At 43.1% G+C, this 17,348-nt stretch overlaps 1 protein-coding gene across 3 annotated transcripts in view; it reads right to left on the reverse strand.

Annotated features, from left to right (window-relative positions):
- Nucleotides 1-17,348, reverse strand: part of esrrgb (estrogen-related receptor gamma b) — a 71,084-nt gene that overhangs the window by 32,650 nt on the left and 21,086 nt on the right. The window contains exons 3-4 of one of the 3 annotated variants that reach the window (XM_078799266.1): nucleotides 11,311-11,445; nucleotides 9-98 (exon numbers count right to left, since the gene is read on the reverse strand). In XM_078799266.1, the coding sequence (XP_078655392.1) occupies nucleotides 9-58 (50 nt within the window). In that variant the 5' untranslated portion in view covers nucleotides 59-98; nucleotides 11,311-11,445. Of the gene's footprint in view, nucleotides 1-8; nucleotides 550-11,310; nucleotides 11,446-17,348 lie in introns of all 3 variants that reach the window. The other 2 variants (XM_058056915.2, XM_058056914.2) reach the window with 2 other exon arrangements.

Genomic DNA, 17,348 nt, shown 5'->3' on the forward strand with positions numbered 1-17,348 from the left:
GCACTTACTGGTTATGGTAGCAGAGCGCGTCAGGGATGCACAGTTCGGAAACATCCATCAGTCCACGTTAAGCATTCCAGATGTTGAAGGAGAAAAGACTGGGGAGGGAAAAAAAAAAAAGCTTTTGGAAAAGGTTGGATGAGAAGGAGCTCACTTCCCGAGTCTCCACATCATCTTGCACTAAATGTCGCTCAGGTCTTCCTGGGGTGTTGGTAACCCCGCCCTCCCCCCTGTGTGACCCGGAAAACGCCAGCCACGGAGGCTGCAAGAGAGGAAGATGATGGAGAGTGTGAAGATGGGTGGATGCAGTAGAAGAAGAGAGAAAGGGAGAGAGAGAGAGAGGAAGCCCACACGGCAGGAGAAGGGGAGGAAGGATTGAGTCTTCATTGAAGACACGGGGGTTCTATAAGAGCAAAGGGGTGTGGCTCGGAGGCATATGGCGGATCAGCTATTGGTCCTGGCAGAGGAGGGCTGTCCAGATTGCGGCCAATGAGAGAGAAGAGGGCGGATGTTGGTGTTTGAGCGGGCGAATGCAGCGTCCAGTGAGCGCTGCAAGAAGCACAAACACACAGACAGACACTTTGCAAAGGTGTTTACAAGTCAGACGCACGTCCAGAGACTTTAAAGCAGACCGTTTACGGGGCTCAGCGCCAGCTTAATGCAGCTAAAGTGTTCTCTTTGCACTTTTCAGGAGCCTTTCCTTTAAAGCAACACCATCTGCTTCCCACAGCAGCTCACCATCACGCCGCTAAGTGGAAAGAGGAGGAGAGAGGGTGGATTTAGCAAGTCTACACCCCTCCCAGAAGGATGCAGCATGGAGGAAACTAAGAGTGTTGATGTCCTTCGGCAAGAATGACAACAGCTGAGGCCCAAGTCGGCTACGAGGGTTTCATTCCCCAAACGTCCAATCAAAAGCAAGTATGCCCACATTTTCATTGGAAAAGACCTCAAATAAAAGAAAAAATTCCCCAAGTTGAACACTTTTTTTTTTTTTTACCTCAGTTAGCATCTGCTCTGGTTAGTGTCCTTTTTGGTTAAAGTTGAAATTTTGCCTCTGTTTGTGTACATTCAATATGGTACACGTTGTGTTATTAATACACTGTTTGAGGCCAACTGTGTTCTTAATGTATAGTTGTCCCTTGTTTATAGCGGTTACATTAATTTTGGCAATAGAAATCAATGGAATATTTGTGTAGTTAGAGCATAGAAAACCTGTTTATGACTTTTTAAATATTGGGTTTTAATATTGAGCTCTATATGAGCTTTGTAGGCATGAAATAACAACCCTATAGTGACCTTTACACTCCTATTATTCATTGTTACAACACATTTTCCACAATTTCTTGCTGCAGGGAATCGAGACGGCAGCTATCAAGCAAGCTTGTGAGCTAAAGTTCATGTCAGCTTACCAGTTAGCCTCAAACTTATTACTTAGAAACTTGAGAAACAAAAAAAATACCACTTCCACATGGAATAGGAGGACAATTACTTTTACCTTCATTCAATAATTTTGTTGACAAAGCTTGAGAAACAAAAAAAAATTTACCACTTCCACATGGAATAGGAGGATAATTACTTTTACTTTCATGAAATAATTTTGTTGACAAAGCTTGTGTGTGTGTGAGTTTTTGCTGACGAGACGAGATGACGTGAAATGTTAGTGGGTGGTTACAATAGCTTAACACTGCATGCGAGTCAGCCCATCCATCCATCCATCCATTTTCTACCGCTTGTCTCCACTAGGGTTGTGGGTATGCTGGAGCCCATCCCAGCTGATTTTGGGCGAGAGGCGGGGTACATCCTGTATTGGTTATGGAGCCAACCATGGCCCCTCCAAAAAAAAAAAATCTCCTCCCATTCCGTGTGGAAGTGGTACATTTTTGGCTTTTTCACATTAGGTGATTTATGAAATGATACCAATTGCACATCACTATTGCTGGAGACAGGTGTGCACAAACAAGGCTCATAAGCATTAAAGCTACAAACACACCAAAAGCGTGTTCCCAATAGGGCTCATTAAAAGCACGACTAAACTGTCTAAATTCCAGCACCTAGATAAGACACTTCCAACACATCATTGCAGAACTTATATCTATACTTATCCAATACTAATAACATCTAAAGGTGTGGGATCTAACATACACCACGTCCGCCATCAAGCGACCCTCCCACCCCCTTCCAAACGCTTCATCAACCTACATTTTGGTCCCGATCAATACCAAAGCCATCACACGCTCGTTACCGATCAGCAGCCTGGGGACAGACTGGAGCAAAGCGGCCAACAATTAGACATTTTCTGCTTTTCTTTCCGCTGTCACCTTGGATCAGAGTCACGGGGGCCGATTAATAAAACGCAGCGGTGAATTCAATTACATTTCTGATCAATATTTTGGCATTAATGTACTTGGCCGTGTATGGAGGGGAGGCTATTCTGCTGATCTGATTAAGACATCCAGGACTAATCAATAGAGGGGATATGTTGATATTTTTAATGAGGTGCACTGCAAACAGAGACGTATGACTCCATATTCAAGTGGAACTTTGCAGGTTTTCAATTTGTCTGAATGAAAATCCCCAACGCCCATTGTTGGGGTGTCATTTTCCGCTCCACTGCTGCCACTTTCTGGAGGTGAGATGCTCCTCCCCCTCCCCTCTTCTGCTTCCACAGCGGGCTTGGTGGCGTCTGACAGGAAATCCATTCAGCCCACCGCGTGTAATCCCGCTATCACGCTATCGCCAAAGCAAGAAACACTAATCCAATCATTACGTCTGTATTTAAGCAAAACAGATTTCCAGCGACCCTTTAAGAGGCTCACACACTTTGGCTTCCAAACACTCTGCACAAATGGACATTTTTACTTCTTAATACGGCAATGCAGGAGACCAAGGTTCAATTCCACCCTCGGCCATGTCTGTGTGGAGTTTGCATGTTCTCCCCGTGCATGCGTGGGTTTTCTCCGGGTACTCCGGTTTCCTCCCACATTCCAAAAACATGCTAGGTTAATTGGCCACTCCAAATTATCCATAGGTATGAATGTGAGTGTGAATGGTTGTTTGCCTATATGTGCCCTGTGATTGGCTGGCGACCAGTCCAAGGTATACCCTGCCTCACGCACGAAGACAGCTCGTGAGGAAAAGCGGTAGAAAATGAATGAATTAATGAATGAATACGCCAATGCAGGCTTGATTTAAGGCCATCATATTTAACAGCAATGGAATCAATCATGACGGGTCAATGCAGAGTAATGACACGTATTGTGTCTGCTTGAGGGATACCGTGGGGTGTACAGTGTCGTTAAAGCCCTGATTCATGAGTCACTCTCATTTTACGGGCCGCCGACCTTGTGACCTCTCAACATGGACGCTGGCATAAATGCAAACGGGACGAAAAGCAGAGCACACCCGGCGACTCGCAGTGAGCATTGGAAACCACAGAAACACACATGGGGTCAAGAGTTAGAGAGGAGTTGCAGGTATTTCGGTTTACGCTTGAAGACTAGTCTCCTCCCTCTGGCATGTAAGCCCCGCCCCTCTTCAAAATGATGGACAGAAAATAGTTAATGGTTTGGAATAGGACTTAAATTCATTTCAATTTAAATGAGCTTTCAAAATAATTTAATAATAACATCTAACAAAAATAATAACATTTTAACCAAATTATAATTAACCTATTCAAATTATTTTTTATTTATTTTTAGTTTATTTTCTTAGATTTTAAACTATTTTAAATGGAATAAATAAACAATATTTGTCATGGCAATCAAAATACAGGTGGTCCTCGCTTTACAATGTTCTGTTAGTTTTTACATTTATTTTTACATTCAAAAACGTTTTTCTTAAATTATTCAAATGTAATTTTAACATTTCCACATTTATAGTGTGCAGTAATTATATGTATTTTTGCAGTTGATTCAATTTAAATTCATGATTTCAAAATCATTTAAAAAAATCTTTTACCGAGATGGTTACATCTTCATTTATTAGCATTTTCTTTGTTACATTTATTTGAACACATGCTGTTAAAACATAATATATAATTTGTGTAATAATACAAGCACTGTCTATTTGGACCATATAGGCTTACAGGTAATTACATTTAGTGACCATAGGGGGAGCCCTGGAGCAAGAACCTCTAAATCATGGACATATGAGGTATTACCTGTACTTTCTGAACTATAGGGAGAGTTGTGGAGCAAAAATATGATTTTTTGGTGTGTTTTTTTTTTTAATTTTATTATATAAAAGCCCAAATGTCACAACTATTGTGGACTAAATATAACCTAGACATAGACTGATCCGTTCTGTTTCCTTGTTTGGCTCCTCTGCAGGCGGAGTGTGGAGCGGGATAATTACAATAGCCACAGGGCTGCGTTAATCAGCTGGGTGCATTTGTTGCCTTTTATTATTAAGTTCCGCTCGCCTCACGGGCCCACGCTGGCCGCTCGCTCTGCCAGTACTGGTGAACCGGACCGGACCCTTGGTAGCTCCCACTGAGTTAATAAGGGATATCAGTCTCTACGGTGAGCCTCTTTAGAGTTCATTTAAGAACAAAACAAATCAGGGAGTCTGATATCTTGATTGGACTCCCACAATAGAACTTTTGTTGAGACAGGCATGGTGGCAGGGTGCCATACTAGTCTCAAAAACCGGTAACAACACTTTTCTGCTGCCTATGTTTTCCAACATTATCTGTAACCAGTTTGTGTGTTTGATCAAGAGAATCACAACAGCACAGCACCTCCAGTCTACTTGTAGTGTCGGTTTTCCCAATCAGCAATAACAAGGCACTAGATGAGCCCGAAGACAGCTGGGATAGGCTCCAGCACCCCCACAACCCTCATGAGGATAAGCGGTAGAAAATGAATTAATAAAGTTTAATACTTTTTTGGGAAAAATAGAGGGAAAATTTTAACACATTATGGGAATAACGTCACACAACGTTATGGGAATAAAGTCCTAATATTGGTGAATTATTTTTTTGGAACAAAGCTGAAATATTCGGACATGAAAATCAAACCCAACAGCATAGTGAGGGGTGTACTCACTTTTGTGAGATTTGGTATTAGTGCATGTTAGCTAGCTGGCAGGCTACTTCCCGGTCCATGGAGTATGACGTTAGGACGTAAGGCACCCGAATGGACGGCACAGCAAAGGCGTTCTTAGCGACAGCTCCGTAATGCCATTTACACCCCGGTCTTTTAATCATTTTAACTGGCCTTTTTCGAGATACACTTGGCTCAAAAGACTCCCTCTGCTGTTTAAAAATAGCACAAATGGTCTTTAGGAATCAACCTGGGAGGCGCTTTAATCTCATCGAACGGAGCAAAAGCCAGACGTTTAGCTCCGACGCGGTGCCCAATACAAGATTACGCCGGCCCAATATAGCCCTGCGCGCCACCCCGTTTATTTTTATCCTCTATTAAGGCAGCGATATCCTTAAAGGCTGCCAAAATTATCCCGCCCAAAAACGCTGACTGGGAAATATGAAAGGTTCCCGGCGCTTCTAGTAAGCAGTCTGCTCGCATGGCGGAGCAATGTGACTGCTGCGCTGGCGATACAACCACAGGGGTGACCCTCCACTCGGGCGGAGAGGTGAGACCCAATGAGAGTCGTCTCTGGATTACGAGCCAAGTCTTGGAAACAACGAATGTTTGCATTTGTAGTCATCAGAATAACTACAGTCTAATTTCGGAGTAAAGGGTAAACCCTAAATGCTACAATCCTAGCTTAATGGCAAATAGAAAAGCTGAGATTCTTCTATAAAAGTTCATTTAACTTTAAAAATGATTTGGAGTGCATGAGAAACTGAAAAGCCACATGATCATTTTTTTTAACAAGTGTCGTCATTTCCGGTGTATACAGTAAGCCGCTACTTTTTTCTTAAACCTTGAACCCTGTTGCTTATACAGCAGTTCGGCTAAATTAATTATGATCATTTTCTAATGTGGTGACATCTCCTATACTTCAGAACGCGCCGCTCGTGAGTCAGTGAAGAAACAGTAGCTCTTTCTTTCATGAGCTTGTCAACCCACTGGAAATCGCAGATATAAAGCTAAAATCATCACACAGTAACTTAACACTCAAAATGTAGCTAAGTAATATACAAGTCAAGAACCAATGCAAGTTTAAAATAAAAAAAACTATTTTAACTTTCTTCCCATAATGCATTATTCCCAGCAGAGTAGTTCATTGGCCAATGGCTGTTCATGGGCCACCAGAGGGAGCTCATGAGTATTAATGGGCTCCAGCCCCGACCACAATAAATGAATTTGAATGAAATGAAGTAGGTTTCCTGTCTCGTAAGTTAAATATTAGCATAGCTAGAGCATAGACAACCTGTTTACAACCTTCTACGTATTGGTTTTTAAATTATTAGAGCACTCTAGACATACAATAACACCCCTTTAGTTACATTTACACTCAAAAATAAGAAATAAGATTCATGCTCGTGTGGACAGGAAGTGACAGGAAGGGATTCAGTACTGCCACAACGGTAGCCCATGTTGTTATTATTACGATAATTACTGTTATTGTGCCTGTTGTGAGATCATTCAAACCTGCAATAATTGTTGTTGACGGCGATCAAGTCAGCTGCATGTTACTAGTGACACCTAGTGGCCAGTGTAGACGACAGTTCATTAACCTCCATTAATGCCTTAAACTGGGTTTGTATTTTAGTTCACTTAGTTAATGCTCAACAATGTTTCACTTATACCAAAAATAAAATAATAATAAATAATAATAATACAATTTGTTTAATATGCATATTTTTGGACAGATAATAGGCCATAGTCCACCACAAAACCAGTCATTTATTAATTAATTCACTTAGGAAAAAACGCAATAGGATGAGGGAGTGATCTTTGAACCGCAAAGCGGCGAGGGATGACTGCATGGCGTCTTTCTGTGAAGCGACGCACGTCCCATCCTCCGACTGAGAGAAGCTCTGAACTAGCGTGTCATTGCTAGCAGCTAAAGAGAACCGTAACGTTTCCCAGGGCTCCCCGAAATTTGCTCGTCCGCGTGGTTCATTTAGGTAGAAAGTGCCTTTTATCGCAGTATCGGGATGGGATAAGAGCGCCATTTTCCCCGATCAAGCGCTTCCTAAATGAAAAGTTTTGTACCCAAGTTCCTCCGAGTGAAGGCGACTATTGAAGAGTTGCTGGTAGCCCGTGGGCGCGGCGAGATAGGAGCTCAAGCGGAAGCTCCATGAAGAGAATTCACTGAAGTTACTTCACAGACGTGCACACAACTTTCTCACAGGTGTGCTCTCATTTGCAGTACTTTGTGTTCATTGGTGTATTTCAATGAGTCAGAAGCAAACGCTACCTGTTGACGGCGTCTTTGATCAGCAGGCTACACGCTGCGCACGACACAAGACGCTGACGCCGTGCCAGGCAACTCATTGGAATGAATCTGAGTTGAAGGTATCGATCCGCCTTGGAGACGACAATGACACAAGAGGTGACTCCATCATGGAGATGGCCTTGCGTTGATGCAGGTAGCGTCAAATGAGGACTTCAGGTGGTGTTAATATTTTCATTCATTCAGGTCAATGTATTCTCAGGGCGTTCGATCCATCACAACTGGACTGTTCAGGTCCAGGTCTTAGATTCGCCTCTTATCCAAACATGCTCAGAGACTAGGTGGGACACACACCAGTTTGACTGGATAGGACAGCTCAATTTTGAGAGCTTGGTACAAGATACAATCCTCTAAAGGAGGAAGTCAGGAGCTGAGCTGAAAGGGAGGTTGGACGGGGAAGACCCAACACACTTTGGAGAGACTATGTCTCTCAAATGGCCTGGGAACCCATCATTAGGATACAATGGAGGGGGGGGGTGCTCTGCCCGCCAAAGATGGTCGTGTAGGTGCTATCACCTTGGTTAGCATCCCATTCAGATGTAATGATGGTCATGGACCCACCTGAAACCAAGATGGCCGCTCCATGTTTATTTGTTAGCCGCTAAATGATTGACTCCTTTTTGAAATAACAGCAATGAATGAGTTCTGTACGGAGAAACGCTTTGTCGGAAGAGGCAAACAGCTTCATTCAGTCAACACTTCCCAGACCACGAGGGAGACGGCTAACAGTGTTAAAAAAGTTAGATTGGAGGGGGGAAAAAAAAAAAGAAAAACATCAGCTTTAGGAAGTTCTCAGTACCTGGGAAAGAAGTGTGTTCCTGGAGGCTTTCCTATACTGTATGATAGTAAAAGCCTTGCTCTTCTGGGCCTTGTTGCTTCTCTGTGAGCTCAAATGCTGGATTTTAGTGTGCGCTCGTCCCATGAGGGCAAAAGCTTTGCAGAAGTTAGAGGAGGGTTATATCAAGTTCAGTGGAAATGCTCTTTTGAGGGCAACTTTTTCATAAAAAGACAAATATATAATAAGGTTCCAAATGTTATGCCGGCGCGTGTTTTCAATAGAGGTGGATTGACGAGAGAATAATAAATATACAAGTTAAATGTGTGGGAAATCCTGTGGGCATTCCTCCATACAAATGTCTGCAGGAAACATTGTTGATGACAATCTACATTTGGCAACTCAACAATACGGCAGAACCTCCAAGGACCGACAATCTGTTGTAGGATGCTGGTTGGACTCTCTCTTTCGTTACTGAGGAACTAAGGCACATATATTTAGAGTGGTTACTGGGGAACCAAGGCACATACATTTAGAGTGGTTACTGAGGAACTAGGACACATCCATTTAGAGTAGTTACCGAGGAACTAGGGCACATGCATTTAGAGTAGATATTGAGGAATTAGGGGCCATACATTTAGAGTGGTTATTGAGGAACTAAGATGCATACATTTAGAGTAGTTACTGGGGAACCAATGAAGAACTAATGTCCAAGGCAAATACATTTAGAGTAGTTACAGGGGAAATAAGGCACATACATTTGGAGTAGTTACTGGGGAACTAATGACCAAGGCATATGCATTTAGAGTAGTTGCTGGGGAACTAAGGCAAATACATTTGGAGTGGTTACTGAGGAACTAAGGCACACACATTTAGCATAGTTACTGAAGTACTAAGGCACATACATTTAGAGTAGTTACTGGGGAAATAAGGCAAATACATTTGGAGTAGTTACTGGGGAACTAATGACCAAGGCATATGCATTTAGAGTAGTTGCTGGGGAACTAAGGCAAATACATTTGGAGTGGTTACTGAGGAACTAAGGCAGACACATTTAGCATAGTTACTGAAGTACTAAGGCACATACATTTAGAGTAGTTACTGGGGAAATAAGGCACATACATTTGGAGTAGTTACTGGGGAACTAATGACCAAGGCATATGCATTTAGAGTAGTTGCTGGGGAACTAAGGCAAATACATTTGGAGTGGTTACTGAGGAACTAAGGCACACACATTTAGCATAGTTACTGAAGTACTAAGGCACATACATTTAGAGTAGTTACTGGGGAACTGAGGCACATACATTTAGAGTAGATACTGAGGACCTAATGAAGAACTAACAACCAAGGCACAGGCATTTAGAGTAGTTAATTAGGAACTAAGGCACATACATTTAGAGTAGTTACTGACGAACTAATGAAGAACTAATGACCAAGGTACATGCATTTAGAGTAGTTGCAGAGAAACAAAGGCACATACATTTGGAGTGGTTACTGAGGAACTAAGGCATATACATTTAGCGTAGTTACTGAGGTACTAAGGCGCATACATTTAGAGTAGTTACTGGGGAACTGACGCACACACATTTGGAGTAGTTACTGAGGAACTAATGAAGAACTAATGAGTAGTGGTTAGGGTTAGGTAGGGTGGTTACTAACCACATTAACCATTAACCGCTGTCATTTAGTTTTACCATTCAATGCATTTTTTAAAAGTTTGATTTAAGGGATGAGATGTTCTGAACTTCTGTTTCCATGCAGGTTATTGAGTGGATGTAAGCCCCACTGCAAAACTACTTACACCCAAATCAACGGAATCAAGAATGAATCCCACACAATGGATCCCGTCATGGATTTTTAGACTTATCCCTGTAAAGTAAAAAAAACCCTGCAGGTCTTTCAGGCACGCACCTGGTTTGTTTAATACGTTGAAGCGTCCCCCCCTCTCTCCGACATTCACCCACATTAATTCCATGATTGTGTCTTCCCCTCATTTTCTCCCTCGTTATGCAGTTAATGTTTCCAATTTGCCGTCATCACAGAAAACGCCACGAGAAGCCATAAATTCCCTTCTAATTCCAAATAATTAGGATTACACGGACCAGTGGTTTTCAATCAGCGAGATCATCCCGCTGATAGATGGCGGGATAACTGGTCATTGCGCGAGACATAAATATTGTGTCGTTCAATTAATCCGCTCTAATGAGGTGTCAGAGCTGCCAGTCATCCATCAAATGCAATTAGGAATAAACACATATGCATGGAGACGGGTAATTAATAATTAGCAAAGCAAAGAAAACACTATTGGATTCCGCAGGAGCAATTTAGCACAGACGGAGTCACACAATGACACAGCAGCGGAATACGAATCCATTTTTGAACCGCTTTTGGTGTCTTGTGTCTGACACGCTACAGGACTCCACCATTGTGTCAGGTTAAGAGGTAGTTCAACTATGCTTTCACCTGAAAAGAAAACTCCAGGAAATCCCACAAGACTCATTGTCCTAAATAGAAGACATTTCTTAAGGAGAATTTCATTGTCTTCTATTTTCTGGAGACAGGCCGAGCATCCTGAGAGAGCTTAAGAGCCGCATCAGGAGTCCACAAATTTAGTACTTTGTCATTGTGCACTTAAAAAGGCCACAAGTTCTACTAGATTAAAAAAGTCATTTTACATAAAAAATTTTGACATCCATCCATCTTCTACTGCTTTTCCGAGGTCAGGAAAGCCCATATTCATCCCTCTCCTGGTCTAGCTCCTTCCGGCGGATCCCCAGGCCAGTTGAGAGACACAGTCTCTCCATTTCCTGGCTCTTCCCCAAGACCAACTTGTCCCGGACCCCTCCCCAGGGAGGCTTCCAGGAGGCATCCTGACCAGACGCCCAAGCCACCTCATCTGGCTCCTCTCAGTGCTTCTACACTGAGTTTCTCCCCGGATGACAGTACTTCTCACTCGATCTCAAAGGGAGGGCCCAGCTAGCCTTAAGGCCATGATCTCAGTCCCATCATTAGTGGCGGAGTCAGGCTGTTACCACATTAGGAGCAGAGGTCTTACAGATCTTTGATCTATGCCGTTTCCACTGATAGAACATAATTTGTGCGTCCTTTATACGTTATTTTTAAAGCCACGGTCCCCATAAAAAAATAAAATGTTGCATGGTCACACCAACCTTGACCTTTGACCCCAAATCAGTGTCTCCTCCTCCTGTCCAAGTGGACATTTGTGCCAGATGTGATGAAATCCCCTGCAGACGTTCCTGAAATATCCTGTGCACCAAAGTGGGACCCGACAGAAGGACAAACCCCTGAAAAAGAAGAAGAAAAAAAAAAAAAAGTTAGGGCTCAGCAGTGTGTCGATGCTGACGATGGAGGAAAAACCCTCCACGCAACACAAGTCGTTCGCTGGACTGGAGCTGTTTTTAACCAACTCTCCGAGAGGCTGTGATACCTCCGCGGTCGGGCCGCGGTGGCAAAGAGGCAATTACACGGATGCACTGGGGCGAAAGACAGCAGGAAATCAATACATAATTTCAACGTTTCAGGCGGCGTTTCCCCTTAAGTCAGTCAACGTCTCAATTCGGTGCCTTTGTTGTACCGCATATGGCGTCATGAAATATTTACTCATGTGACACCCCGTAATAATAGTAACTGACAACGGATCATTTGATGATATTCACAGAAGAAGAGGCACGTCGTAGTGGACGTTTATGGGACGACAACCAAATCTACATAAATGCTGTACAATTGTATAGTGTATCACACGGTTAATTGGTTCCCAACCAAACCACGATACGTGAATTTCCGCAAATAGGATCCGGTATTAATAAATGTAATATTTTCATAAGCTTAGCATAGAAAACCTGTTTAGAATTTTTTTTTTTTTTTTTACATTATTAGAGCCCTCTAAACATAAAATAACACAACTCACCAAACAGGGCGGCACAGCGGTCAAGTGGTTAGCGCGCAGACCTCACAGCTAGGAGACCAGGGTTCAATTCCACCCTCGGCCATCTCTGTGTGGAGTTTGCATGTTCTCCCCGTGCATGCGTGGGTTTTCAACGGGTACTCCGGTTTCCTCCCACATTCCAAAAACATGCTAGGTTAATTGGCGACTCCAAATTGTATGAACTCCATAGATATGAATGTGAGTGTGAATGGTTGTTTGTCTATATGTGCCCTGTGATTGGCTGACGACCAGTCCAGGGTGTACCCCGCCTCTCGCCCGAAGACAGCTAGGATAGGCTCCAGCACCCCCCTGCGACCCTCGTGAGGAAAAAGCGGTAGAAAATGCATGAATGAATGAACTCACCAAACAGTTAATGACACCTAGTGGCTAAAGTAGAACCCTACATTCACAATTTGAATGCTCTCTCTCCCTTGTATTTCTATTTTAAGTTATTTAACTTTTTTTCATTTAGCCATATTTATGTATGAAAATGCTTAATTCAGGACAAGATTGTGTACAATTTGCTAAAATATGCTTTTTTAAATTTTTACTCATAATAGACCATATTCAACCACAAAACAACAAAAAAACGCAATAGAGTGAAGCCGCCATGTCTCAACCGCAATGTAGCAAAGGACGACTGCAACATGCATGGCAGGGCTATAGATGGCGATGATGTTCTGAACTCCTGTTTCTATGCAGATGACTGTGTTGTTGTCAATTCTGCAGCCGGACTCCCCAAAATGGAACAAATCATTAGTGGCCAGGAGCCCGACACAGCATAAAAACCACATATCCACTGAAGCAACCCTTATTTGAATGAAAGCAGGCTGGTTTGATTGACTAATCGCCTTCTAAATTAGAAAAGACTATACCACCGAGGCTTCTTTCTGGGAGATTTGTGTGTTAGGGCTCACGGGAGATGATGATGATGATTGTTTAACTCGTCTTCTTCTTCTTCCATCAGCTGGCATTTACACCTCCAAGCATTAACTCCAACTAAAAGACCAATTTTTTGGATTAGATATGGTGCACTTTTAAGTTGTGTATTTGAATATGAAAAGGACATCAGTGGGGGGAGTGACGGGAAGCCCAAGGGATCCAAACACTGGCTTCCTCTAAAATGTTAATGGTTTGGCTAATTGAAGGTATGTTCTTTGTCAGCTCACAGTTTTTTCGGAGGGTCTCATCTATGGAGCGAGCCACCACTAGGTAGCAGAGCTTTTAGATGTTAGCGTATTTGACTGCTGCTGCTATGGGGCGCCGGCGGATTTGGGCGCTTTTAAGATAAGTTAGGGGGATACGCATGCAGATCCTGCACAAACCTGCATTCATAGCAGCCACACACACACACACACACAGACACACACACACTCTCATGTGCATGTTGAATTTCAAAAAGAGAATAATTGCCCAGGGCGGCGGCAGGGGGAGCGTGGCCTCAGGATTCCCCGAGAGTGCCTGTGAAGTTAACGAATCACGAGTCTATCAACTGAAGCTCATCTTTCATGGCGCCACCTTCCTCCTGAGTAATAGCAGAGTGGAGTAAGAAGACAAGCCATTTACTTGTCTTTCTCCCCTGTCTCGCTTTCTTGAAAGATCGCTTTTGATCGCGTTAAAACACGACGCTCATTGAGGGAAATCATGCACACTTGTGCTGATTTACAGACTGTGTGTATTTGTTAGTGGAACCTTCTACTCATGAACCGTGAAACCGCGTGAAAATGTGTTTAAAACATTTGCTGCTATTATCTTTGGGACAGGGCGGCACGGTGGTCTAGTGGTTAGCACGCAGACCTCACAGCTAGGAGGCCGAGGGTTCAATTCCACCCTCGGCCATCTCTGTGTGGAGTTTGCATGTTCTCCCCGTGCATGCGTGGGTTTTCAACGGGTACTCCGGTTTCCTCCCACATTCCAAAAACATGCTAGGTTAATTGGCCACTCCAAATTGTCCATAGGTACAATTTTAATTGGCCACTCCAAATTGTCCATAGGTACAATTTGGAGTGGCCAATTAACCTAGCATGTTTTTGGAATGTGGGAGGAAACCGGAGTACCCGTTGAAAACCCACGCATGCACGGGGAGAACATGCAAACTCCACACAGAGATGGCCGAGGGTGGAATTGAACCCTGGTCTCCTAGCTGTGAGGTCTGCGCGCTAACCACTAGACCGCCGTGCCGCCCTGTTTGGTGAGTTGTGTTATTTTATCTTTAGAGGGCTGTTCTCTATTCTTTTATTGTTAGAACCTGCCTTCCAAGAGGACAAATACACCACATGGTGGCGCTGTTCCTGAACGCCATAATTTGGACTTGAAATTTCTCACACACCTCTGCAGAACACACTATATATTTAAATAAAAAATTGGCAGCTCATCAATTCATATAATGGAGAACACCTATTTCAGCCTATTAAAACACCTCCAAAACCCTCCAACAAGGTTTTACAGACATACTGTGACCATGTAGTATCAGGCACGCTCATGATAACTACAGTACTTACAGTAGTTTGTCATAATTTGGTCATTGCTGCAGTGGCAGTAGCTCCAGAATGTACCGTATTTTCTGGACTACAAGTCGCACAAAAGGCCAAAAATGCATAATTATGTAGGAAAAAAACATACATAAGTCGCACTGGAGTATAAGTCGCATTTTTTGCGGATAATTTATTTTACAAACTACTTGACCAAAACCGACATTTCGTCCTCTTGGAAGGCAGGTTCTAACAATAAAAGAATAGAGAACAGGCTGAATATGTGTAAGATATGCTAACACAATGGTTATTCAGCTACACAAAAAATAAACATGAACAGAAAAGGTGTCCAGTGTTTATGGAATATAAACAGTTTTTTTCATTTATAAGTCGCAGGAACAGCCGACCTATGAAAAAAGTGCGACTTATAGTCCGGAAAATACAGTATTTTTAAGAATGTGCCAGAGGCCAAGAAAAAAACAGCCCCTGCTTTAAGGTGTTAAGCTGAATCGCTGCAAAATTTAGTACACACATTAAGGTGTAAAATTTGACCAGGATTGGTAGAAAAAAACATGGCCGCCATCACTGAAAACATCTTTGCTGGACAACTCATTGCATACAACTCATAAACCATTTGTTCAAGGATGAAAAACTTTGATATTATAGTATTACCAAAGTATTTTGAGCACAATCCATGGGGTTTACCACAAATGTCATGTACCCAATGGGGTATCCGTACATATGACACCATTTTACCCTGGCCAAGCATACTAAGCAGTGCTCCATTATGACAGTGGCCATCAATGACAGTCAGGGGACGCCACAGGAAGCTGACTCTACACTACACGGACTGCCATCGACTGAAAGGTAAGCCGCCTCGTTGCGGAATGGACTGATGGCCCGGCGGAGGTGTTATTCGTCTTGCACCGCCGGGTGAGCCCTCACGTCCACTCAGGGAGAGATGGTGGGGGGGCGGCTGCTGTGTCTGGGAGGAGTGGGAGCAGCCGGTGCGGCAGAGGACAATCCGTCAGCGGCAGTCATCACTTACAGCTTGAAGCCGCACACCACTCACTCAATAAGAAGCGCTGGCCTGACTTAAACAAGAGCGCTGGGCAGGGCCACGCGGGAACATGATTAAAAAATATTCATGCCAGGGAATGAAATGCAAATGCTTTGCACATTACTTAGCAGCTTGAAAAAAAAATCAAATGCAAGAAGACAGAAAGTGATATTCTCATCAAGAAGTGTCCCAAAATCTTATGCTAAAATTGTAAAAATAGTCCAAATATACCAACGTAGTACAAAATACAGGTAGTCCTCAGGTTACCTATGAGCTCTGCTCCTAGACTGTGATATAACTCCACTTTTGGTAAGTCGGATCTTATTCCTGAATTCATCAATCAAACCTAAGTCATTCACACTGTGCACAGAACACACCATTAAAAGAAATTTTAATAATATTTCGACTTTAGCAGTGTAGAGAGTGGCCGACAGCAGCTCCTGTGTGAATGTTCACTGCTTATTAATTGAAGCCATTGAAGTCTTTCTTTAACCATAAAGTGTAGTATTCTACACTGTCAATGCTAACTTCCATTCATCTTATATACCGCTTATCCTCCTTAGGGTTGCGGGGGAATGCTGGAGCCTATCCCAGGTGACTTCACCAATGGTCGCCAGCCAATCACAGGGCACTTATACACAAACAACCATTCACAATCACATTCATACCTATTGACAATTTAAGAGTCGGTAATTAACCTAGCATGTTTTTGGAATGTGGGAGGAAGTACCCGGAGAGAACCCACGCATGCTAACATGTGAGTCTTATTTTTCCATTATTACATCTACTATATTGGGTAATGCAAGTGTAAAAGTGACTATAGGGGTGTTATTTCATGTCTAGAGAGTTTTAATAATGCCAAAAATCGTATTTGAAAGGATCATGGAAATACCGTATGCCAGTGTCCCCTGCAAAAGCACAACAAATTGTGTACCATTTCTAGTACCCAATAGGGGTCAGGGGTCGTTTGAAGACGAGGTACCATATGTTGAAATAAGGCAAAAGGAAAACAATGCTGGACATTCCGGTCATTTGGTGTTTGGCATTCAAAGCAGTTATTGGTTGGAACACAAACTAAATCCCTGACCAAACCGAAGCAAACTGTACTACTTGGTGAAGAAGTGGTGTTGGAAGAGCATGATCATAATGGGAGGTGGCACTGCACGTGGAAGGTGAAGGACGTGTGGACACAGCCGACACAATAAATGACTCGGATGCGGGCTCCAGCGAAAACAAGGATTGCGCTGTCTTTTAGCGCGAGTGAATGATGAATTCTGGGTAAGAGGTGCCGTGTTGTGTTATTAATATACATCAGGGGGCTCCAGCGCCGCACTAAATCAGGACCGCGGTGCATTTGTTATTCTAATAGCACGCAATCGCCTCATTGTGGGTGGCTGGACAAAAAAAAAAAAAAAAAAGACATTTAAACAAGAGCAATCACTGGTATTTTAATCACGACTGTATGGCCTTTCAACACGAAGCTCAAAGAGATACGCGTTGAAATGAAACGATGATATAGTGCAAGTCCCAGCACAGCATGCCGCCGTCCACTTCCCTAAAAAAATCCAGTAAAAGACTTCTTAAAACGACATTAAAGCCTCTTTACTTCCACTCTCTGCGCGACTTTAACCAACAGCAGCTGGCGCCACCCTCGGGACCATAAATCAGCTCAGGGAGGGAAAGGAAGCGGCACAAGACGGACGATTCTGGGGGGGGGGGGTTCAGCCGATA

This window comes from Doryrhamphus excisus, linkage group LG19 (genome assembly GCF_037039965.1).
Source record: "Doryrhamphus excisus strain RoL-2023G ecotype Guam linkage group LG19, RoL_Dexc_Guam_v1.1, whole genome shotgun sequence".
NCBI classification, from domain to species: Eukaryota; Metazoa; Chordata; class Actinopteri; order Syngnathiformes; family Syngnathidae; genus Doryrhamphus; species Doryrhamphus excisus.